This window comes from Microcebus murinus, chromosome 21 (genome assembly GCF_040939455.1).
Source record: "Microcebus murinus isolate Inina chromosome 21, M.murinus_Inina_mat1.0, whole genome shotgun sequence".
Classification (NCBI taxonomy): Eukaryota; Metazoa; Chordata; class Mammalia; order Primates; family Cheirogaleidae; genus Microcebus; species Microcebus murinus.
The window spans coordinates 21,918,405-21,936,353 of NC_134124.1; the positions used below are offsets into that span (position 1 = coordinate 21,918,405).

The 17,949-nt window shown below is 43.4% G+C and overlaps 2 protein-coding genes across 2 annotated transcripts in view; one reads left to right on the plus strand and one right to left on the minus strand.

Moving 5' to 3' along the window:
- The window catches only part of MED7 (mediator complex subunit 7), a 315,410-nt gene that overhangs the window by 90,460 nt on the left and 207,001 nt on the right, over window positions 1-17,949 (minus strand). The gene's annotated exons all lie outside the window — the stretch shown is intronic.
- Window positions 1-17,949, plus strand: part of ITK (IL2 inducible T cell kinase) — a 77,136-nt gene that overhangs the window by 49,942 nt on the left and 9,245 nt on the right. Inside the window, exons 8-15 of the mRNA XM_012781585.2 lie at window positions 1,559-1,613; window positions 8,750-8,832; window positions 10,626-10,759; window positions 11,240-11,314; window positions 12,986-13,157; window positions 14,303-14,519; window positions 15,507-15,571; window positions 15,662-15,780. Coding sequence (XP_012637039.1) covers window positions 1,559-1,613; window positions 8,750-8,832; window positions 10,626-10,759; window positions 11,240-11,314; window positions 12,986-13,157; window positions 14,303-14,519; window positions 15,507-15,571; window positions 15,662-15,780 — 920 coding nt within the window. The remainder of the gene's footprint in view (window positions 1-1,558; window positions 1,614-8,749; window positions 8,833-10,625; window positions 10,760-11,239; window positions 11,315-12,985; window positions 13,158-14,302; window positions 14,520-15,506; window positions 15,572-15,661; window positions 15,781-17,949) is intronic.

Genomic DNA, 17,949 nt, shown 5'->3' on the forward strand with positions numbered 1-17,949 from the left:
AATATTGTTAACAACATAAAAAATTTTGTCCCAGGCCAGGCGCGGTGGCTCCCGCCTGTAGTCCTAGCTCTCTGGGAGGCCGAGGTGGGCAGATTGCTCAAGTTCAGGAGTTCGATACCAGCCTGAGCAAGAGTGAGACCCCGTCTCTACTATAAATGGAAAGAAATTAATTGGCCAACTAAAATATATATATAAAAAATTAGCCGGGCATGGTGGCACGTGCCTGTAGTCCTAGCTACTCGGGAGGCTGAGGCAGGAGGATTGCTTGAGCCCAGGAGTTTGAGGTTGCTGTGAGCTAGGCTGACACCACGGCACTCACTGTAGCCTGGGCAACAAATCGAGACTCTGTCTCAAAAAAAAAAAAAAAAAAAATTTTGTCCCTAAAAATCATTCATATTCTTCTTTACCACTTTTTAGTTGTTTTTCATTAGGCACCAAAATTATAAAAATAATGAAATTTCTTTTCAGAAGTTCTGGAAGACAATTTTAAAGAGGATAATACTGCAGTTGTTTTAAAAGGATATTTATCAAACTTTCAAATTGGTATTAAATTTTTATAGCTGTCCTAGCATCTTCCTACTTATAAATACCCACTGACTTATGAAATGGAGAATGTTTTCTAAAACTTTATTTTGGAAAATTTCCAACATATGCAAGGTAAAGAGAATAGTATAATGAATCTCCATGAACCCAAAACCCGGCTTCAATAATCATTAATATTTTGCTAATTCTGTTTCATTGTTCCTCTCCAATTAAACATTTTACTACCTGGGCATGGATCATACCTTTACTTTTGAGTTTCTTTATTTTTTTTTTTTTTTTTTTTTTTTTTTGAGACAGAGTCTCACTTTGTTGTCCAGGCTAGAGTGAGTGCCGTGGCGTCAGCCTAGCTCACAGCAACCTCAAACTCCTGGGCTTGAGTGATCCTTCTGCCTCAGCCCCCCGAGTAGCTGGGACTACAGGCATGCGCCACCATGCCCGGCTAATTTTTTTTTTTATATATATATCAGTTGGCCAATTAATTTCTTTCTATTTATAGTAGAGACGGGGTCTCGCTCTTGCTCAGGCTGGTTTTGAACTCCTGACCTCGAGCAATCCGCCCGCCTCGGCCTCCCAAGAGCTAGGATTACAGGCGTGAGCCACAGCGCCCGGCCTTACTTTTGAGTTTCAAAGCACTGGTAGAACTTTGAGAGGCCAAGGCAGGAAGATTTCTTGAGGCCGGGAGTTTAAGACCAGCCTGAGCAAGAGGGAGACCTGTCTCTACAAAAAAATAGAAAAGTAAGTCAGGTGTGGTGGTACCCACCTGTAGTCCCAGCTACTCAGGAGCAGGAGGATTGCTCAAGCCCAGGAGTTTGAGGTTGCAGAGAGAGCTATGACGATGTCACTGCATTCTAGTCCAAGAGATAGAGCAAGACCCTGTCTCTACCAAAAAGAAAAAAAAAAAAAAACCCACTGGTAGAAGTAGAACATGACCATAAGATTTTCTAGCATTATCTTTTGTAAGTAAATAATGAAACTTTAAAAATGTCATTGACATATGACTTTTTCTTGCTTTCAGGTGGTACAATGAGAGTATCAGCCGAGACAAAGCTGAAAAACTTCTTTTGGACACAGTAAGTCTCCTTAACTTGTCTTTTGACTTAAAATGAATTGTACTGTTTTTTCAGTCATGCTGTGGAGTGGGTTGACATGTTTGGTTAACAGTGGTTTTCATGTCTGGTGAAAATACTCTGGGAATTCATAGGACTAGCAAACCACAGGATGAGAAACCTGGGCAGGGCTTGGTATTGACATGTTGACCGCCTTGCTGCAGCGGTCTTTACCCTGTGATGGTGGCTGAACTTGGAGAGCCATCACTGCTGGTCTGCCATCTTACTTCTTTGTCTAGGTCAGGGTGGCTGTGACTCAGATTCTGCCGGGTTGGGCTGTGGGTCCAAAGGAAACATAGCATATTTTTTTTAAAAACTTAATTTTCATCAACACTTTTTCTCTAAAGCCACGGAGTATAAGTAGCAGGACTGATCTTACCCAGGATGTCAGGATTAAGGGAGAAAGGGAAGAGGAGAAAAAGCATAATGTGGTGGGACAAGTACTGTGTTCTGGTCCCTGTTCTCTGTGACCAACTCAGTGTGTGACTTTGGGGCCATCTTTCTGTTCTTTCTGGACCTCAGTTTCTCGATAAGAACAAGATGAGCATTGCACTCAATCAGGGATGACAATTGCCCGGCTCATGCTGCCACTCTGTGCTCCTGCTCCCTTGGCCCACGCAGTTGGTGACAATGCATGCACCAGGACTCTATTGGGAAACAAGACAAGCTCTGTTTGAAAGAGTGGGAGGATAATCTAAAATAAACTAAGATCAACTCCAAAAAAGCTGAAAAAGATTTCACAGAGGAAAAGGAATCGGGCTAAGTGATTCCTGGACTCTCCTTGGTTCTATATCAGCTCAGCATTTAATTAGTTCCTGTGTGTCCCTATAGACCACACATTAGGATTGCTGGGAAATGTTTAAAAATACAGATTCCCAGGTCCCACTCCAATCTACAGAATCAGAATCTCCGGAGTTGGTTCCTGGGAATCTGTATTTTCTCAAGTTGAACTTATGACGCTTAGGTAGCCAGCTCAACACTTGGGTCCCCCCAGCCTGTGTTATTGGACAACATAGTAAAACTTGACTGATACGAACTCATTGAGAGGAGTGTAAAATTAATTAAATACCTGAATTATACTGTGTTTATTTTATGTTTTTTATTTCAGCATATTATGGGGGTACAAGTGTTAAGGTTACATATATTGCCCATGCCCTCCTCCCCCCTCGAGTCAGAGCCTCAAGCGTGACCATCCCCCAAATGTTGCACATGTCACTCATTGTGGTTGTATATACCCATCCCCTCCTCCCCCCTCCCACCTGCCCGACACCCGATAAATGTTTTTCCTATATGTCCACTTAGGTGTTGATCCATTAATACCGATTTGCTGGTGAGTACATGTGGTGCTTGTTTTTCCATTCTTGAGATACTTCACTTAGTAGAATGGGTTCCAGCTCTATCCAGGAAAATACAAGAGATGTTATATCATCATTGTTTCTTAAAGCTGAATAGTACTCCATGGTATACATATACCACATTTTATTAATCCACGCATGTATTGATGGGCATTTGGGTTGTTTCCACAACTTTGCAATTGTGAATTATGCTGCTATAAACATTCGAGTGCAGGTGTCTTTTTCATAAAGTGACTTTTGATCTTTTGGGTAGATGCCCAGTAGTGGAATTGCTGGATCAAATGGTAGATCTACTTGTATCGCTTTAAGGTATCTCCATATTGCTTTCCACAGAGGTTGAACTAGTTTGCAGTCCCACCAGCAGTGTAGGAGTGTTCCTATCTCTCCGCATCCACACCAGCATTTATTGTTTGGGGACTTTTTGATAGAGGCCATTCTCACTGGAGTTAAGTGATATCTCATTGTGGTTTTGATTTGCATTTCCCTGATGATTAGAGATGTTGAGCATTTTTTCATATGTTTTTTGGCCATTCTGTCTTCTTTTGAGAAGTTTCTGTTCATGTCCTTTGCCCATTTTTTATAGGGTTGTTTGATTTTTTTCTGGCTGATTTTCCTGAGTTCTAAATAGATTATACTGTGCTTAAACAAGTATAGTTTTGTTATTTTCAATCATGCATTGCTTAATGAAGTCTATGGAGCACTTAAAACAGCCCACATTAATAACTAGCTCAAGATGATTCCTATTTTATAGCAGTTCTTTTGAGGTATTTAAGTATATTTTGCTTGCTTGGGCAGTTGAAACATTCCTCCCTGCTAATATTTTGAACTACTTTACCAAATTCTCTTCTCCTTCTTACGGAAATATGAGGGCAGATGTCAAAGGGTCCCTATCAGATTTAGCCCAGAATCTGGATAACTAGAATTGAATGACATTATCTTACTCTTTTTCACTTTTCTTGTATGCTGTTTGAAATAATAGTTGCAGCATTTCTAGGTATATCTTCTTGTCTAACAAGTAGAGGACTCATAAGAGATGGGTTGATTCATTTGACTTTATTAGCTAAAGTTCCTGGTGTACTGCCCCATACATCTTTCTCCACTAGAATATAAACCCTTTATCTTGTTTCTGCTGTACCCAGGTACCCAACCTGTATCTAGAACAAAGTAGTTGCTCAATAAATATTTGTTGAATGAATGAATATATCAAGTGCTTAATAAATGTGTTATAATTGACAAGGGTGCTCAAGGAGGATCTAGCTGGTCATGAGCAAAATTAAGGGGGCTTTTTAAAAATACAAACTCCTGGACTTCAGCCCTACCCAATCAGGATTTCTAGAGGTAGCACCCAAGTGATTCTAAGACATACCGAAGTTTGGGAACCACTGAAAAGCACCTCCCAACATGTCCTATCAATTCTTCAAATGTTGCCTCCTCCAAGAAGCCCCTCATGTCTTCTCTCTCCCTGCCTGTGGATCCTGGTTTTTCTTGCCTTTGAACCCTTACGGTGTGATGTTATTACTTTTCCAGCGGCTCTGTTCTCACTCTGCCTTGGATCTCAACAGTTTCTCTTCTGTCTTAACCCATCCTTCCAAGCAGGTACTCTGTAACTCACCCAGACTACCCCGCGGCATCTCGCACATTGGGTGACCTGAATTTCAGACAGGAGCCTTGGCTACAGCATGGGTTCATCATCTCTCCGTGGTTCTAAGATGTCCTTAAAGATGCAATATTGACTTAATAATAGGTTTGTTTCAAGAGAAGGAAAGAACCACCTCCAGATTGAAAGATGGCTATCTGCCAGAGACACTCTTAAAGTATAATGCAGCATGACAAGCCTATGAATTATCAGTCTGTCTTTCCACAATAACTTACCCTGTGTGTTGAGATTATCTTCTGAAAAGTCACCTTCAAATTATATGGATAGAAAGAAAGAAATATACTTTTTTTTTTTTTTTGAGACAGAGTCTCACTTTGTTGCCCAGGCTAGAGTGAGTGCTGTGGCATCAGCCTAGCTCACAGCAACCTCAAACTCCTGGGCTCAAGCAATCCTACTGCCTCAGCCTCCCGAGTAGCTGGGACTACAGGCATGCACCACCATGCCTGGCTCATTTTTTCTATATAAATTAGTTGGCCAATTAATTTCTTTCTATTTATAGTAGAGACGGGGTCTTGCTCTTGCTCAGTCTGGTTTTGAACTCCTGACCTCGAACAATCCTCCCGCCTCGGCCTCCCAGAGTGCTAGGATTACAGGCGTGAGCCACCGCACCTGGCCAAGAAATATACTCTTAACACAACCAACATGTCTCAGATGAAGACAGACAATGGAATAATTACTTCCAGCAGATAATAGACCATAGCATGTAATAATAATGAAATCATATGCTATTATTATTAGCTATTACTAACTTAATAACTAGTAAGTCCTCATTCTGGTATTATATTCCAGAAGCTGTTCTATGCACTTTAATTCTCCCAAGAACCTTATGAAGTTTTTTACAGATGAGGAAGTTGACGCTCATACATTTAATCAGAAAACATATGAAATTCACAAAATTATAGGCTGCTAGGATTCTTTTTAAAGAGCATCTGGTCCATCTCCTTTGTATTACAGGCGAGAAAACTGGGACAAGTTCAGAAAGTGAAATCAGTGGCATGGTCTGGACTAAAGCAGGGATGCTTCTTCATACACACACACAAACACATATGCACACACACACAGTTAATAAGGGAATGCATAAATTCCTTTCTGTTCTCCCATCCCACCCGGGTGAAACATATATTTTGCCTCCTTATCATGATTTTTTTTTCCTATTTATTTTTCTAGATTACGTAGTAAAAGGCAAACTGAAACCTTAGGGATACCCCAAGGGAGCAAGGGCCCCCTGTGGTCACAAGGCACAGGTCAGCGCGCCCTTGCAAGGCAGTGACATGAGTAATGGCCCTCTAGGCACCTGTGTTCTCAGTGGTTGTGACTTCCTCTGAGCTCTGTGCAGGAAGTCACATGCTGAATGCCTCAGTTTCCTCAGAACTCTGGGCTGCCTCAGCCCCAAAACAGTTTCCTGTCTCTCTCACTGAATGCCACTCAGAGCAACCAAGATGAAGGGAGAGGGGGCTTCAGGGAAACTGAGGTTCCATACTCAGCAGCGTTGACTGCACACCTCACCTCTCCTTTTTCTGATTTCTATGCACTATTTAGTCTGGTTCATATTTAAGAGCTGAGCCCAGCTCTAATTACAAATTTTTTTCCAGAAAAGCAATGGCTTCTTTGAAAATTTAACAGTAAAAACAATAACAAAACATTCTTAATTAGATGGGAGAGATAGTCACACTCCCATTTTCACAGTTGATAAACTTCTAATCTTTATGGTCTATGTTTCTTCCCCTTTAGAATAAGTTACATATTCAGATAAAGTCTGCCTCTGTTGAAGTTTTTTTTTTGTTTGTTTTTGTTTTTTGAGACAGAGTCTCACTTTGTTGCCCAAGCTAGAGTGAGTGCTGTGGCGTCAGCTTAGCTCACAGCAACCTCAGTCTCCTGGGCTCAAGCAATCCTGCTGCCTCAGCCTCCCGAGTAGCTGGGACTACAGGCATGCACCACCATGCCCGGCTAATTTTATATATATATATATATATATATATATATATATATATATATATATATATATTATTTGGCCAATTAATTTCTTTCTATTTATAGTAGAGACAGGGTCTCGCTCTTGCTCAGGCTGGTTTCGAACTCTTGACCTCGAGCAATTCTCCTGCCTCAGTGGCATGACCATCAGTGCATGACCATCAGCACCCTCCCAGAGTACTAGGGTTACAGGTGGCGTGAGCCACCGCGCCTGGCCACAGTTGAAGTTTTATTTCTTCCTGCCTTGAGGTTAATCTATCACATTTCAATGAGGCAAGAGCAAAAGCTACATTATTCGGCAAATGGGGAAAACCTATGAAGACAAGCTATGCTACATGTGACACGCAGATGAATATCACAAACATGATATTGAGCAAAGGAATCCAGACACAAATTCACTATTCACAGTGGTCAAAAGGTGGAAATATCACAAATGTCCACAAAATGGGGTACACATACACACACACACACACACACACACACACACACACAAGAATATTATTCAGCTGTAAAAAGGAAGGAAATTCTGATATGTGCACAACTTGGATGAACCTTGAAAACAATATGCTAAATGAAAGAAGCCCATCACAAAAGACCACATATTATATGATTCCATTTATGTGAAATGCCTATAAAAGGCAAATCTATGGAGACAGAAAAAATATTTGTGTGGCAGGGGTGGACATGGGACTAAGGTTTCCTTCTGCAGTAATGAAAATTGTCTAAAATTAGATTATGCTAATGGTTGCAACAACTCTAAATTTACTAAAAATCATTGACTTGTACACTGAAAATGGGAGAATTTTTTGGTATATAAGTCATGCTTCAAAAGCTATTTTTGAAAACAAATGAGCTAATCTGGGGTTTTTGATGCACCATAAATCACCTAGCCCAAAATGTCAATGGTGCCAAGGTTGGGATAACACTGGGCTAGATTGTCTTGATAAGGCCCTTTCTAACCCAGAGATCCTAAAATTCAAACAATTAGTGTTACCGTGTGTGTGTGTGTGTGTGTGTGTGTGTGTGTGTGTCTTTGCTTGTACAACAACCCACCTTTGCAGTTGGGGGAAGGAGGCGCTTGTATTGTTCTAGATTCTATATACTTCGTTCCATATGCTCCAAGTGCATACCCTCCACCAGGATCTTGTCTAACTCTGACCTTCACTTAGGGCCCTCCCTGTGTCTGAGTAAATCACACAGACAGGCTTTACAGGTGTTACCAGCACTGGTTTACAGGGGTAGGAACAGAGTGTTAGACATGAAATACTTACTTTAGATTTTTAAATTTCCATCAGGAATGAATAGACTGGCATGTCCATTTGCTTGTGATTATTTAATCAGTGTCAACAAAATTGTCCGGGTGGTGAAAGGTACATTCTCAGGGCTCTCCCTTCCTCCTACCTCCCTCATGAAACCAGGAGCTTGATTGATGTTCTTGCTCCTTCTGTCCTGCAGCAAAATCAGCGCTCTGTAAAAGGCCTGAGAAATATATTCCCATCGAAGAACTGATGACGTTTTCAGGACAGGTAGCTGTGTGTCCTTGTGGGGGAATGAAGTGGCTTCTGACGCCCACCGAGTGGAGGCATCATGGAGTTGGTGGAATGAGTGTGGGCTTTGCCCCCATGCCAAAGTGGAAGGCTCACTAGAAACCACGTGTTCTCCCTGTCCCCTCTGAGAAAAGCCAGGCCAGGGAGATGAAGGACAGGTCACTTACTAGTCGTGGGTCATGGGAACACCACATGAGCTCTCTGGCGCTCAGTGTCCTCACTGGTGATTAAGGGTGACAGTATCTAGCTTACAGTGTCACAGGAAGGCTTGGAAACCACCTGTAAAGAGTCTGGCACATGGTGAGCTCTAAAAAGGTACAACTTATGTCTGTCTGTCTGTCTTCATTCATGGCTAACGTCAGCGTGCGAACAGTCCCTGCCCTGTGTAGGAATTTAAGAAATATCTATGGATTGATAGAATACATGAAAGGGTTCCATTATTGCTGAAAGTTGGCTCTATGCCACACTGGCCTGCAGTATTTCCTCCTTCTGTGGGTGAGAAAGTGGAGCTGGGGGAACAAGCCTTATTGCATGACATCACTGCCCTGCCACTCTCTCTAACCAATCCAGGGCAAAGAAGGAGCCTTCATGGTGCGAGATTCCAGGACTCCGGGAACGTACACCGTGTCCGTGTTCACCAAGGCCATCGTAAGGTATGGTGCTAACTCAGCTCGGCAAAGTGGGGAGAGAGACCTCTGAACCGGGTGAGTCACCTCTGACAAAACCAAGGCCAGGGAGATCCAGGACAAAACTGAAGAGGGTTAGTTAGAAAGGAACAGAGCTGGAGGTGGAAGCCAGGCCCTCTTGCCAGTTAGCATCCCGGATTTCAGAGCTTCAAAGAAATAAAATACTTGGCCCTGTCTAGGATGAGCGTATAATTTAATACATAGAGTAACAAAGAAGAGATTTCCAACTGGAAGTAAAAATATATGAAATCCAGTTCTGGCTCTGTGAATAAAACTGCCTACCATTGATCAAGTCCTTACTATATGCCAGGAACGTTGCAGACCATTTCCAATCCTAAGAAGCCCTGAAGGCAGGCGTTGCTGTGTTCATTTCACACAGGAGAAACTGAGGCTCAAAGAGCTGATGGCACTTCCCTAAGGCAATGGGGCTAAAGTGGCCATGCCACATTCGTGCTCCAGCCAAGCTGATGGTGAAATCTTCTCTGGACCTCGGTTTCCCTTTCTGTAAAATGATGTCTAAGAACGTACCTAGGTCTCAACTGCTCTTCTTATTAGAAAATCAGTAAGAACTAAGCAGCTTGGCAATGATCACAGTGCAGTAAGAATTCATAGAAGAGAAAAATAATTTTTAAGGTGTTCTCAGGGAATATTTCGTGAAAGACTTGAAGGCATGAGCAGGAGCCAGAGCAAGGGTAGGGCTCAGACAGGGGCAAAGAGGAAGCCACCACCCAGGCATGGGGAAGAAAGAACACAAGGCACATCTCAGAGGGACTGTGTCTGTGCGTGGCTGGGACACAGTGAGGACAGTGACCCGAAACCTGTAAGGTGTGATGGAGAAAGAATGAGAGTGAAACTCTGTGTTGGGGGCTCCCAAGACCACCGCTGGGCTCACTAAGAGGACGCCCAGGACTAAGGCTTATTACAGCAAAGGGATAGGAAACAGAATCAGCAGTGGGCAAAGGCAGGTGGGGCAAAGCCCAGAGGAAAGCAAATGCAAGCTTGCAAGAGTCTTCTTCCGGTAGAGTCACACGCGACATGCTTCATTCCTCCAGCTACGAGTCGTGACAACACGTGTGGAGTATTGTCCTACCAGGGGAGCTCATGAGAGACTCAGTGCCCGGGTTTTTATCAGGGGCTGCTTCTGTAGACACCCTCTGCCTAGCACACACCAAAATTCTAGACTCTCAGAAGGAAAGTAGGTGTTCAGCCATAAAGCGCATTGTTTATACAAACAGTTTAGGCACAGCCCGCCAGCCTAGTCAGTTAGAGAACGGGGAGAACCCTCCCGAAATCCAGGTTCCCAAACACCAGCCAAAGGGTGATGGTGCAAGCAGGACTTTCTAAGGACAACCGTCAGGCCAGCTCTGTTAACTCTTTGTGGCACAAAGTCGGGTAAGTATGAAGGGGTTAGAGAGGCTTCCTCAAACATAGGCTGACAAAATAATTCACAGAGCAGGGATGGCAAACATGCAGCACATGTAATACCATTCCCCCGTTTTGTAGCAATGGAAGAAACATCACCAATCCATCATAGCACTGCTGCCAACCGGGTCCACATGCAACCTCAGAGTCCTTCTTAACACAGCAGGGAGGCACTCAGGGCCAACCTATCAAGACTGACATACAAGTTGAAATCTATCTGCCAACTTTGTGAGACGTCATCACAAAATGAATATAATAAGAATCTAACATCAGTACACATTTTTGTGTCTCAGCATTGCTTTTTACTAATCACTGCATTTATGTTTGGTTTGTTTAAGCGAGAACAACCCCTGTATAAAGCATTATCACATCAAAGAAACAAATGACAACCCTAAGCGATACTACGTGGCTGAGAAGTATGTGTTTGATTCCATCCCTCTTCTCATCAATTATCACCAACATAATGGAGGAGGTGAGTTCTAGAAGACAAAGGGGGACTTGGGGAAAAGTGACAGAAGCCCAGCCTCGTTTCTTCCTGATCATAAATAATAATTAAATATACAAATAGGAAAGGATGTCATATATTAGATTATATAACAATTAACAAACTCTAGTATGAAGATCATGGAATTTTACCCATGCCAGACACCTGTGCTTATGAATCTTCTCAAGGAGGCTGTGATTTATCAGTGGCTGGACCTTGGGATTTGTTTTCCAGAATAAAATTAGCTTTTTTTTTTTTTTTTTTTAGCAGTCTCAACCACATTTATTTAGATATTTTGGTTGATTACAATTTTCACTATAACAAATAGAACCGCAATGAATATTCATGAATATGTTTCTTTCGTGGTAAAATTAGCGTTTGCATCAGTTTTATTTTCGTGGTGATTGAAGTTAGATGGTTGCTACACCAAAGCCCTAACCATTGCCTTTGGCTTTTCAATCAACCCAGGCCTGGTCACTCGGCTCCGGTATCCAGTTTGTTCCTGGAGACAGACAGCCCCCATCAAGGCAGGGCTGAGATACGGTAAGCACAATGATCAGGAATGTAAACCCATGGCTCTAAATTCCACATGGACTGTCTATGTACCTACCTGGTCCCCAGACTTCAAATGACCAACAAAACAAGTGTTCTATATATCTGGAGCGAGCAGCCCTGATGAACATTTATAATGTGTGTAAGAGAAGTGCATATACTCGCATAAGCCCATCTATCTAGGCCAAAGCAATGGCCACTGGTTTTATAAAACAGTGCATTAATGAAGTATTTATTGAGCACCAACTTTGTACAGAGCACTCTACTAAAATGCCATTAGAAAAATATCGGAAACAATGCCTTAGCACTGTGTTTCCAACTACCTTCTAGAACTTCTACATCATGTAGTTGGTGTGGTATGGGTCTATTGCAATGGCTGGCAGCTGGCAGCATCTAGAAGTGTTTGTTTGCATAACAGAGTGTTAAGATTTTTTTTTAATGCCTCCAGGCAGGGCCTGCATCTGCAGTGCTGCAGCCCTCACTGTGCCTTCTTGTGCAACTGCTTCACCACTTGGGATTAATTACCTGCCTGGACTCTGAAGGCATTGGAGTTTGTATTTCCTTGGTCCCGACTGTGTGCTGCTTGAGGATCAGGCTGCTCTAATTTTCATCTTGTATCTCCTAGCTTGGTGGTTCTCAAACTTCAGTGTGCATCAAAGTCCCCCGGAATGCTTATTTAAAAATATGGGCTCCTGGACCTTACCCAGCACTTACCAAGACACAATCCCTGATACTGGGATCCTAGAGTCTATATTTTAAATAAGTGTCCAGTGACTTTGACTCGGGTGGTCAGAGGGCAATACTTTGAGAAACACTGCCATGGGCTTCTTCATCCTTAACCAGCACCAGGGCTGGCACACAGTAGGTACTCAGTACTGTTTTCTGTTGAGTCTCTGCCTCAAACAGGTAGAAATCTGGCTCTTTATGGTACCAGACCAAGCACTGGGGAAGGATAACGCCTCTCTAGCCTCCCTATGAAAATACCTAAGGGCATTCTAATATCTGTAGAATCCTAATGTGTCCACGCTGAGTGGAATCTCAGAGATTATCTGGTTGCCCAATCATTTTGTCAATAAGACAGTTGAGCCTTGGATCCTTTTATTAGTTTATGCAACATTTATTGAGAACCTCCCATGGGCCAAACAGTGTGCTAGATTGTGTCTTCTCTTTGAATCCACTTACCTCTCTGAACGTCACCCTTGCTAAGGCCTAGCAGAGTGCTGTGTACAGAGTGTACATAGTGGGTACTCTTGATAGATGAATGAATAAATGAATGAATGAACGATCAGCTGAAATGAAATTTGCTCTGTGTGAAAAATGACAATAAAAAATTCACAGATATAGAAAATGATTGGGACCTTGCAAGAACCCTTTCATTTACTTTCTTTAATATCTTCATTAATGCTATGCTCCTTTTCCTTTCCATGTAGCCACCTCACAAACATTTTTCCATAGCTTTAGATGTATATCCTATGTTATTATTTGGGGGAACATTTATTTATATTTATGATGGTTCTAAGTTTAGGACTTACACTGTTTTCCATCTGTGAGTTATAGAAACAATAGGCTAAAATGCTATGTAGGGCTCCCTAGGCCCTGGGCAGCCCTATATTTCATATCTACTACTTGCTGACCCTGGAAAACCCCCTCTCTCTCTTCCAGGGAAATGGGTGATCGATCCCTCGGAGCTCACTTTTGTGCAGGAGATTGGCAGTGGGCAGTTTGGGTTGGTGCATCTTGGCTACTGGCTCAACAAGGACAAGGTGGCCATCAAAACCATTCAGGAAGGGGCAATGTCAGAAGAGGACTTCATAGAGGAGGCTGAAGTCATGATGTGAGTGGTCAAAACAAGGGTATGCCAGACACCCTGTGTTCTCTAAATACCATTCTGATGCCACATGGTGCCACCTCCCTGTTCTAATCCCAGCAGTGTCTTCCTATTGCATAGGAAATAAAACCAAACTCCTTACCATGTTCTGCAAGGCCCGCCATGGTCTGGCCTTGCCCACTGCCCCATCTCAGCTCCTACCCATTTTTCTTCTGATCCACAACATGCCAGCCACACTGCCCTCTGTTTATCTACACACACCAGCTGACTCCCTGCCCTCCATCAAGTCTCAGCTCCAGTGATATATTTTTGTTTTAGGAGGGAATGGATTTTGTTTCCAAAGCCATGAGTTGGACCAAGCAGCCACCTGTTGTGGCCCGTTTACAGGACGGAGGATGAACACAGAACACAAAACATAAACGCAGAACACAAAGAAAAATGCAGACACACATACAAACGGTTGACTTGAGTAATAATACACCGGGTCAGTTTTATTTTTATACTCTAAAAGATTAAAGTTAGTTCTTTGTGCTTAACCGCCCAGGCTTGGCAGCGATAGCCATAAATTCCGGAATGCGTAGCCTTAGGGAAGCAGATATCCCCTGACTCAGAATTTCAAGGTGGTTGGTCTAGGCACTAGGCATAAAGGGCCAAGATTAGCAAGGATGGGCAAGGTGAGCCACAGGGGGCATTTCTTATCCCCAGCTTCTCTTAGGGTGACCCCCTAAGATCTTTGGCTGAACCCCGGCGGCTTTGCCTAGCTTAGGTTGCCCCTCCCTTGAGGGGTCTTACCTGTCATTGACTAACCAGCCATCTTATGGGGTGTACGCAGCAATCACAGGAATAATATGTTTATCGTGTGGCCTCCAGACCCCCAGTGCTGTGGGGTGGGGTAGCTCTTGCTTACTTACAATTCAGGTCCTTTGTTATGCCTCTAGGCAGCAGCCTTGTTTATCACAAGGACATTGTCTGGAACCGATTACCTTCAAACATTCTGGGCAGAACACGTACATTACTCACTAACTTTAATTCTTAAACTAGGAAAATATATGTCAGTCCCCTACAGCCACCGGCTATTTTGGTGCCATCAAATGTTCAGCACTTTTGGGAAACTGAGTTTGGGCCATCTCACTCCTGTCTTTTTCCTCCAGGAAACTCTCTCACCCCAAACTGGTCCAGCTCTACGGGGTGTGTCTGGAGCAAGCCCCCATCTGCCTGGTGTTCGAGTTCATGGAGCACGGCTGCCTGTCGGATTACCTGCGCAGCCAGCGGGGACTCTTTGCCGCAGAGACCCTGCTGGGCATGTGTCTGGACGTGTGTGAGGGCATGGCCTACCTGGAAGAGGCGTGTGTCATCCACAGAGACTTGGTACGATCGTGCACAGCAGACACCTGCGGGTCCATAATGATGGGGCACATCCCACAGAACTGTAGAGCTACCAAAACTGGGGACACGCTAATAAATAACAAATCACAGGCCATCTCCTTTCCTCTTTCAACTTCTTCCTTCCTCTACCCACATTGAGGGCTCTTAGTGGGAAAGTGCTTCATCAGAGCTCAGATCTGGGCTCTTATCCCAGCCCTACCTCTAACTTTCACCTTCTGCCTTTCAGTTTACATTCTTCCAAAGTAGAGCTAACGGCCACTTCTTCTTAACCTCTTTGTGCCTCAGTTTCCCCCTGATAAAATGAGGGAAATGGACAAGCACAGGTTGTCTCAAAGTATTATCCAAGGATCTACCAGAATCATATTGGGGTAATCCTTAAGCTACTCTCAGAATCTCAGGTGGCTGGGATCTACCAGAATCATATTGGGGTAATCCTTAAGCTACTCTCAGAATCTCAGGTGGCTGGGATTCACAAATATTCATTTTAATACACTCCCCCATGTGATTTGTGTGCATGTTAAAATCTGAGACACATTGGAGTTTTTTTTTTTTTTTATCTCTAAGGACTCTTCCAATGCAATGTTTTGTGATACACAACCTCAAAACATTCTTACTTTAGTCAAATGGGAGATGCTTTCTTCCTATCACCCCTAATGTTAACATTTCCTATCCAGGCCAAGTGGCACTAGAGCCTGTCATTGTTGAGACAACACCATGGCTTTCTCTTCTAAAATTAGGATCCAGGAATGAAGATAAACTTACTCATCCCAGTAATGCAGCCTACACATTCAACTTTCTAGTAAATTCCAGCAGGCAATTATGAAGCGTAATGCACGTTCGTCAAGCTCTTCGATGCCCTTGTACCCCATACCCAGTAAAGCAAAGGCCTGTCATTGTAGGAAATTCCTTAATTCCTGGTCACTCATCAACAGTTTTCCTTGTCCTTTTGTTTGCCTGTCTCCTCTCCAGGCTGCCCGAAATTGTTTGGTGGGAGAAAACCAAGTCATCAAGGTGTCGGACTTTGGGATGACAAGGTACAACAGGCGCTTGGGGCGAGCAAAATCTCAGGAATGGGACTCAGGCCTCTGGAACATTCTGACCTTCTTCTTCCACTCTCTCCCCAGGTTTGTTCTTGATGATCAGTACACCAGTTCGACGGGCACCAAATTCCCAGTGAAGTGGGCATCCCCGGAAGTTTTCTCTTTCAGTCGCTATAGCAGCAAGTCGGACGTGTGGTCGTTTGGTGAGTGCCATCCCCGGCCCACCCCAGCACGGTCTGGGACCGCAGGCCAGCTGTTTCCTTTGTCAAATGCAGGCAGCCCTGCTTGCCCTGAACTCACTGGCGGTCTGTGTACGAAAGGCCCTGAGATGCGCAAAGGGGCTCTCATTACTGTATTTATTCTTGGAGATTTATGAAATAGGAAGGGGGTGGGTAAAAATAAAAATGGAAATAGGATTCTGGTAGTAGCTGCTGTGAGGTCAAAAGCTGGAAGAGAGTGAGGAGATTTGAATATGAGCTCCTTGAAGGCAGGGACCATGTTTTTGTCCAATACTATATTCCCTCACTTAACCTTCAATAAGTATTTTACTCATTCATTCAACGACAATTTACTGAGCATCTGTTACATGCCAGGGGTAACCTCGGTGCTAAGCATGCAATGGTACATACGATTAAAAAAAGACTTTTACCTTCTTAGAGCTAAATTTTAGAGGGGAAGAGAGACAGATAACAACCACATAAACAAGCTGACATATAGAAGATAAAGTCGTAAAGTCATGCAGTAAAGAAAGGAACTATGAATAAAATAAGATGGTAATGGGATAGAGTGAGTGGAATGGAGAGAGGGTCTGCTTTGAATGGTATGGTCTGGGAAGGCCTCTCTAAGGAGGTGAGTCTTGAGCAGAGACTTGAGTGATTAGAGGAAGCTGTCGCCATTCGAAGAGCCAGGGAACAGTGTCCCTGATAGAGGGACCAGCAAGTGCAAACGCTTGGGGTGTCCAAAGAACAGGGGGTACTGACTTAGTGAAAGAACAGTAGGCAATGAAGTTGGCAGGCCCTGGTAAGGAATTAGAATTTCTAATTGCAAGTGGGCATGTGAATGAATGAAGGAATGAATAATGTTGGTGTGGCTAAATGTTCTTGCTGGATTTGTTATGCCACCCTAAGTCATAGTCGTGGATACTGAAGTATGCACAAAAATATGCCAGACAACCTTTTTTTTTTTTTAAATTTCAGCATATTATGGGGGTACAGATTTTAAGGTTTCAATAAATGCCCATTTCCCCCCCTCCCCCCACAAGTCTGAGTCTCCAGCATGACCATCCCCCAGATGGTGCACATCTCACTCATTATATATGTATATACCCGCCCCCCTCCCCCCTCCCACCTGCCTAATACCCTATTACTGTAGCACCTATGTGACCACTTAGGTGCTCAGACAACCTTTTTGATGTGGATTACAAGAAGGGTAATACTCTGGACAGGAACTGCTCAAAGGTTAATTTTACCATTCTGTATTTAGTAGCAGCACAAACCAGGAGAAAAATGGTTAATTAAATCTCTTAGGAGGGCCGGGTGTGGTGGCTCACGCCTGTAATCCTAGCTCTCTGGGAGGCTGAGGCGGGCGGATTGCTTGAGGTCAGGAGTTCGAAAGCAGCCTGAGCAAGAGCAAGACCCCGTCTCTACTATAAATAGAAAGAAATTAATTGGCCAACTAATATATATAAAAAAAAAAAAATTAGCCGGGCATGGTGGCGCATGCCTGTAGTCCCAGCTACTCGGGCGGCTGAGGCAGTAGGATTGCTTGAGCCCAGGAGTTTGAGGTTGCTGTGAGCTAGGCTGACGCCATGGCACTCACTGTAGCCTGGGCAACAAAGCGAGACTCTGTCTCAAAAAATAAATAAATAAATAAATAAATAAATAAATAAATAAATAAATAAATAAATAAATAAATAAATCTCTTAGGAGAAAAATGAGTTTCAAAATCTTTGGCATTTTAGAATATCCATCTCCAGGTGCCAAGTGGTTTGTTAATTATCATTCCTGATCTGTTCCTTAAAACAGTTCACCAATTCACCAGGCCTAGCTGCTACTTTGTTAGCCAGTTTTAAGTTACACAATGAACTTGGAAGATATTCTCTGACAGCATTCTTAGACAGCTGTCCTCCCCACAGTGTGATAACCAGGAAGTTAGGGTTGATATGCAGCCGTCTCTGTATGAGTGAGGAAGCTGATCACACCGCACCCAGCCGGGCGCAGTGGCTCACGCCTGTAATCCTAGCACTCTGGGAGGCTGAGGCGGGAGGATCGCTCAAGGTCAGGAATTCAAAACCAGCCTAAGCAAGAGCAAGACCAAGACCCCGTCTCTACTATAAATAGAAAGAAATTAATTAGCCAACTAAAAATATATAG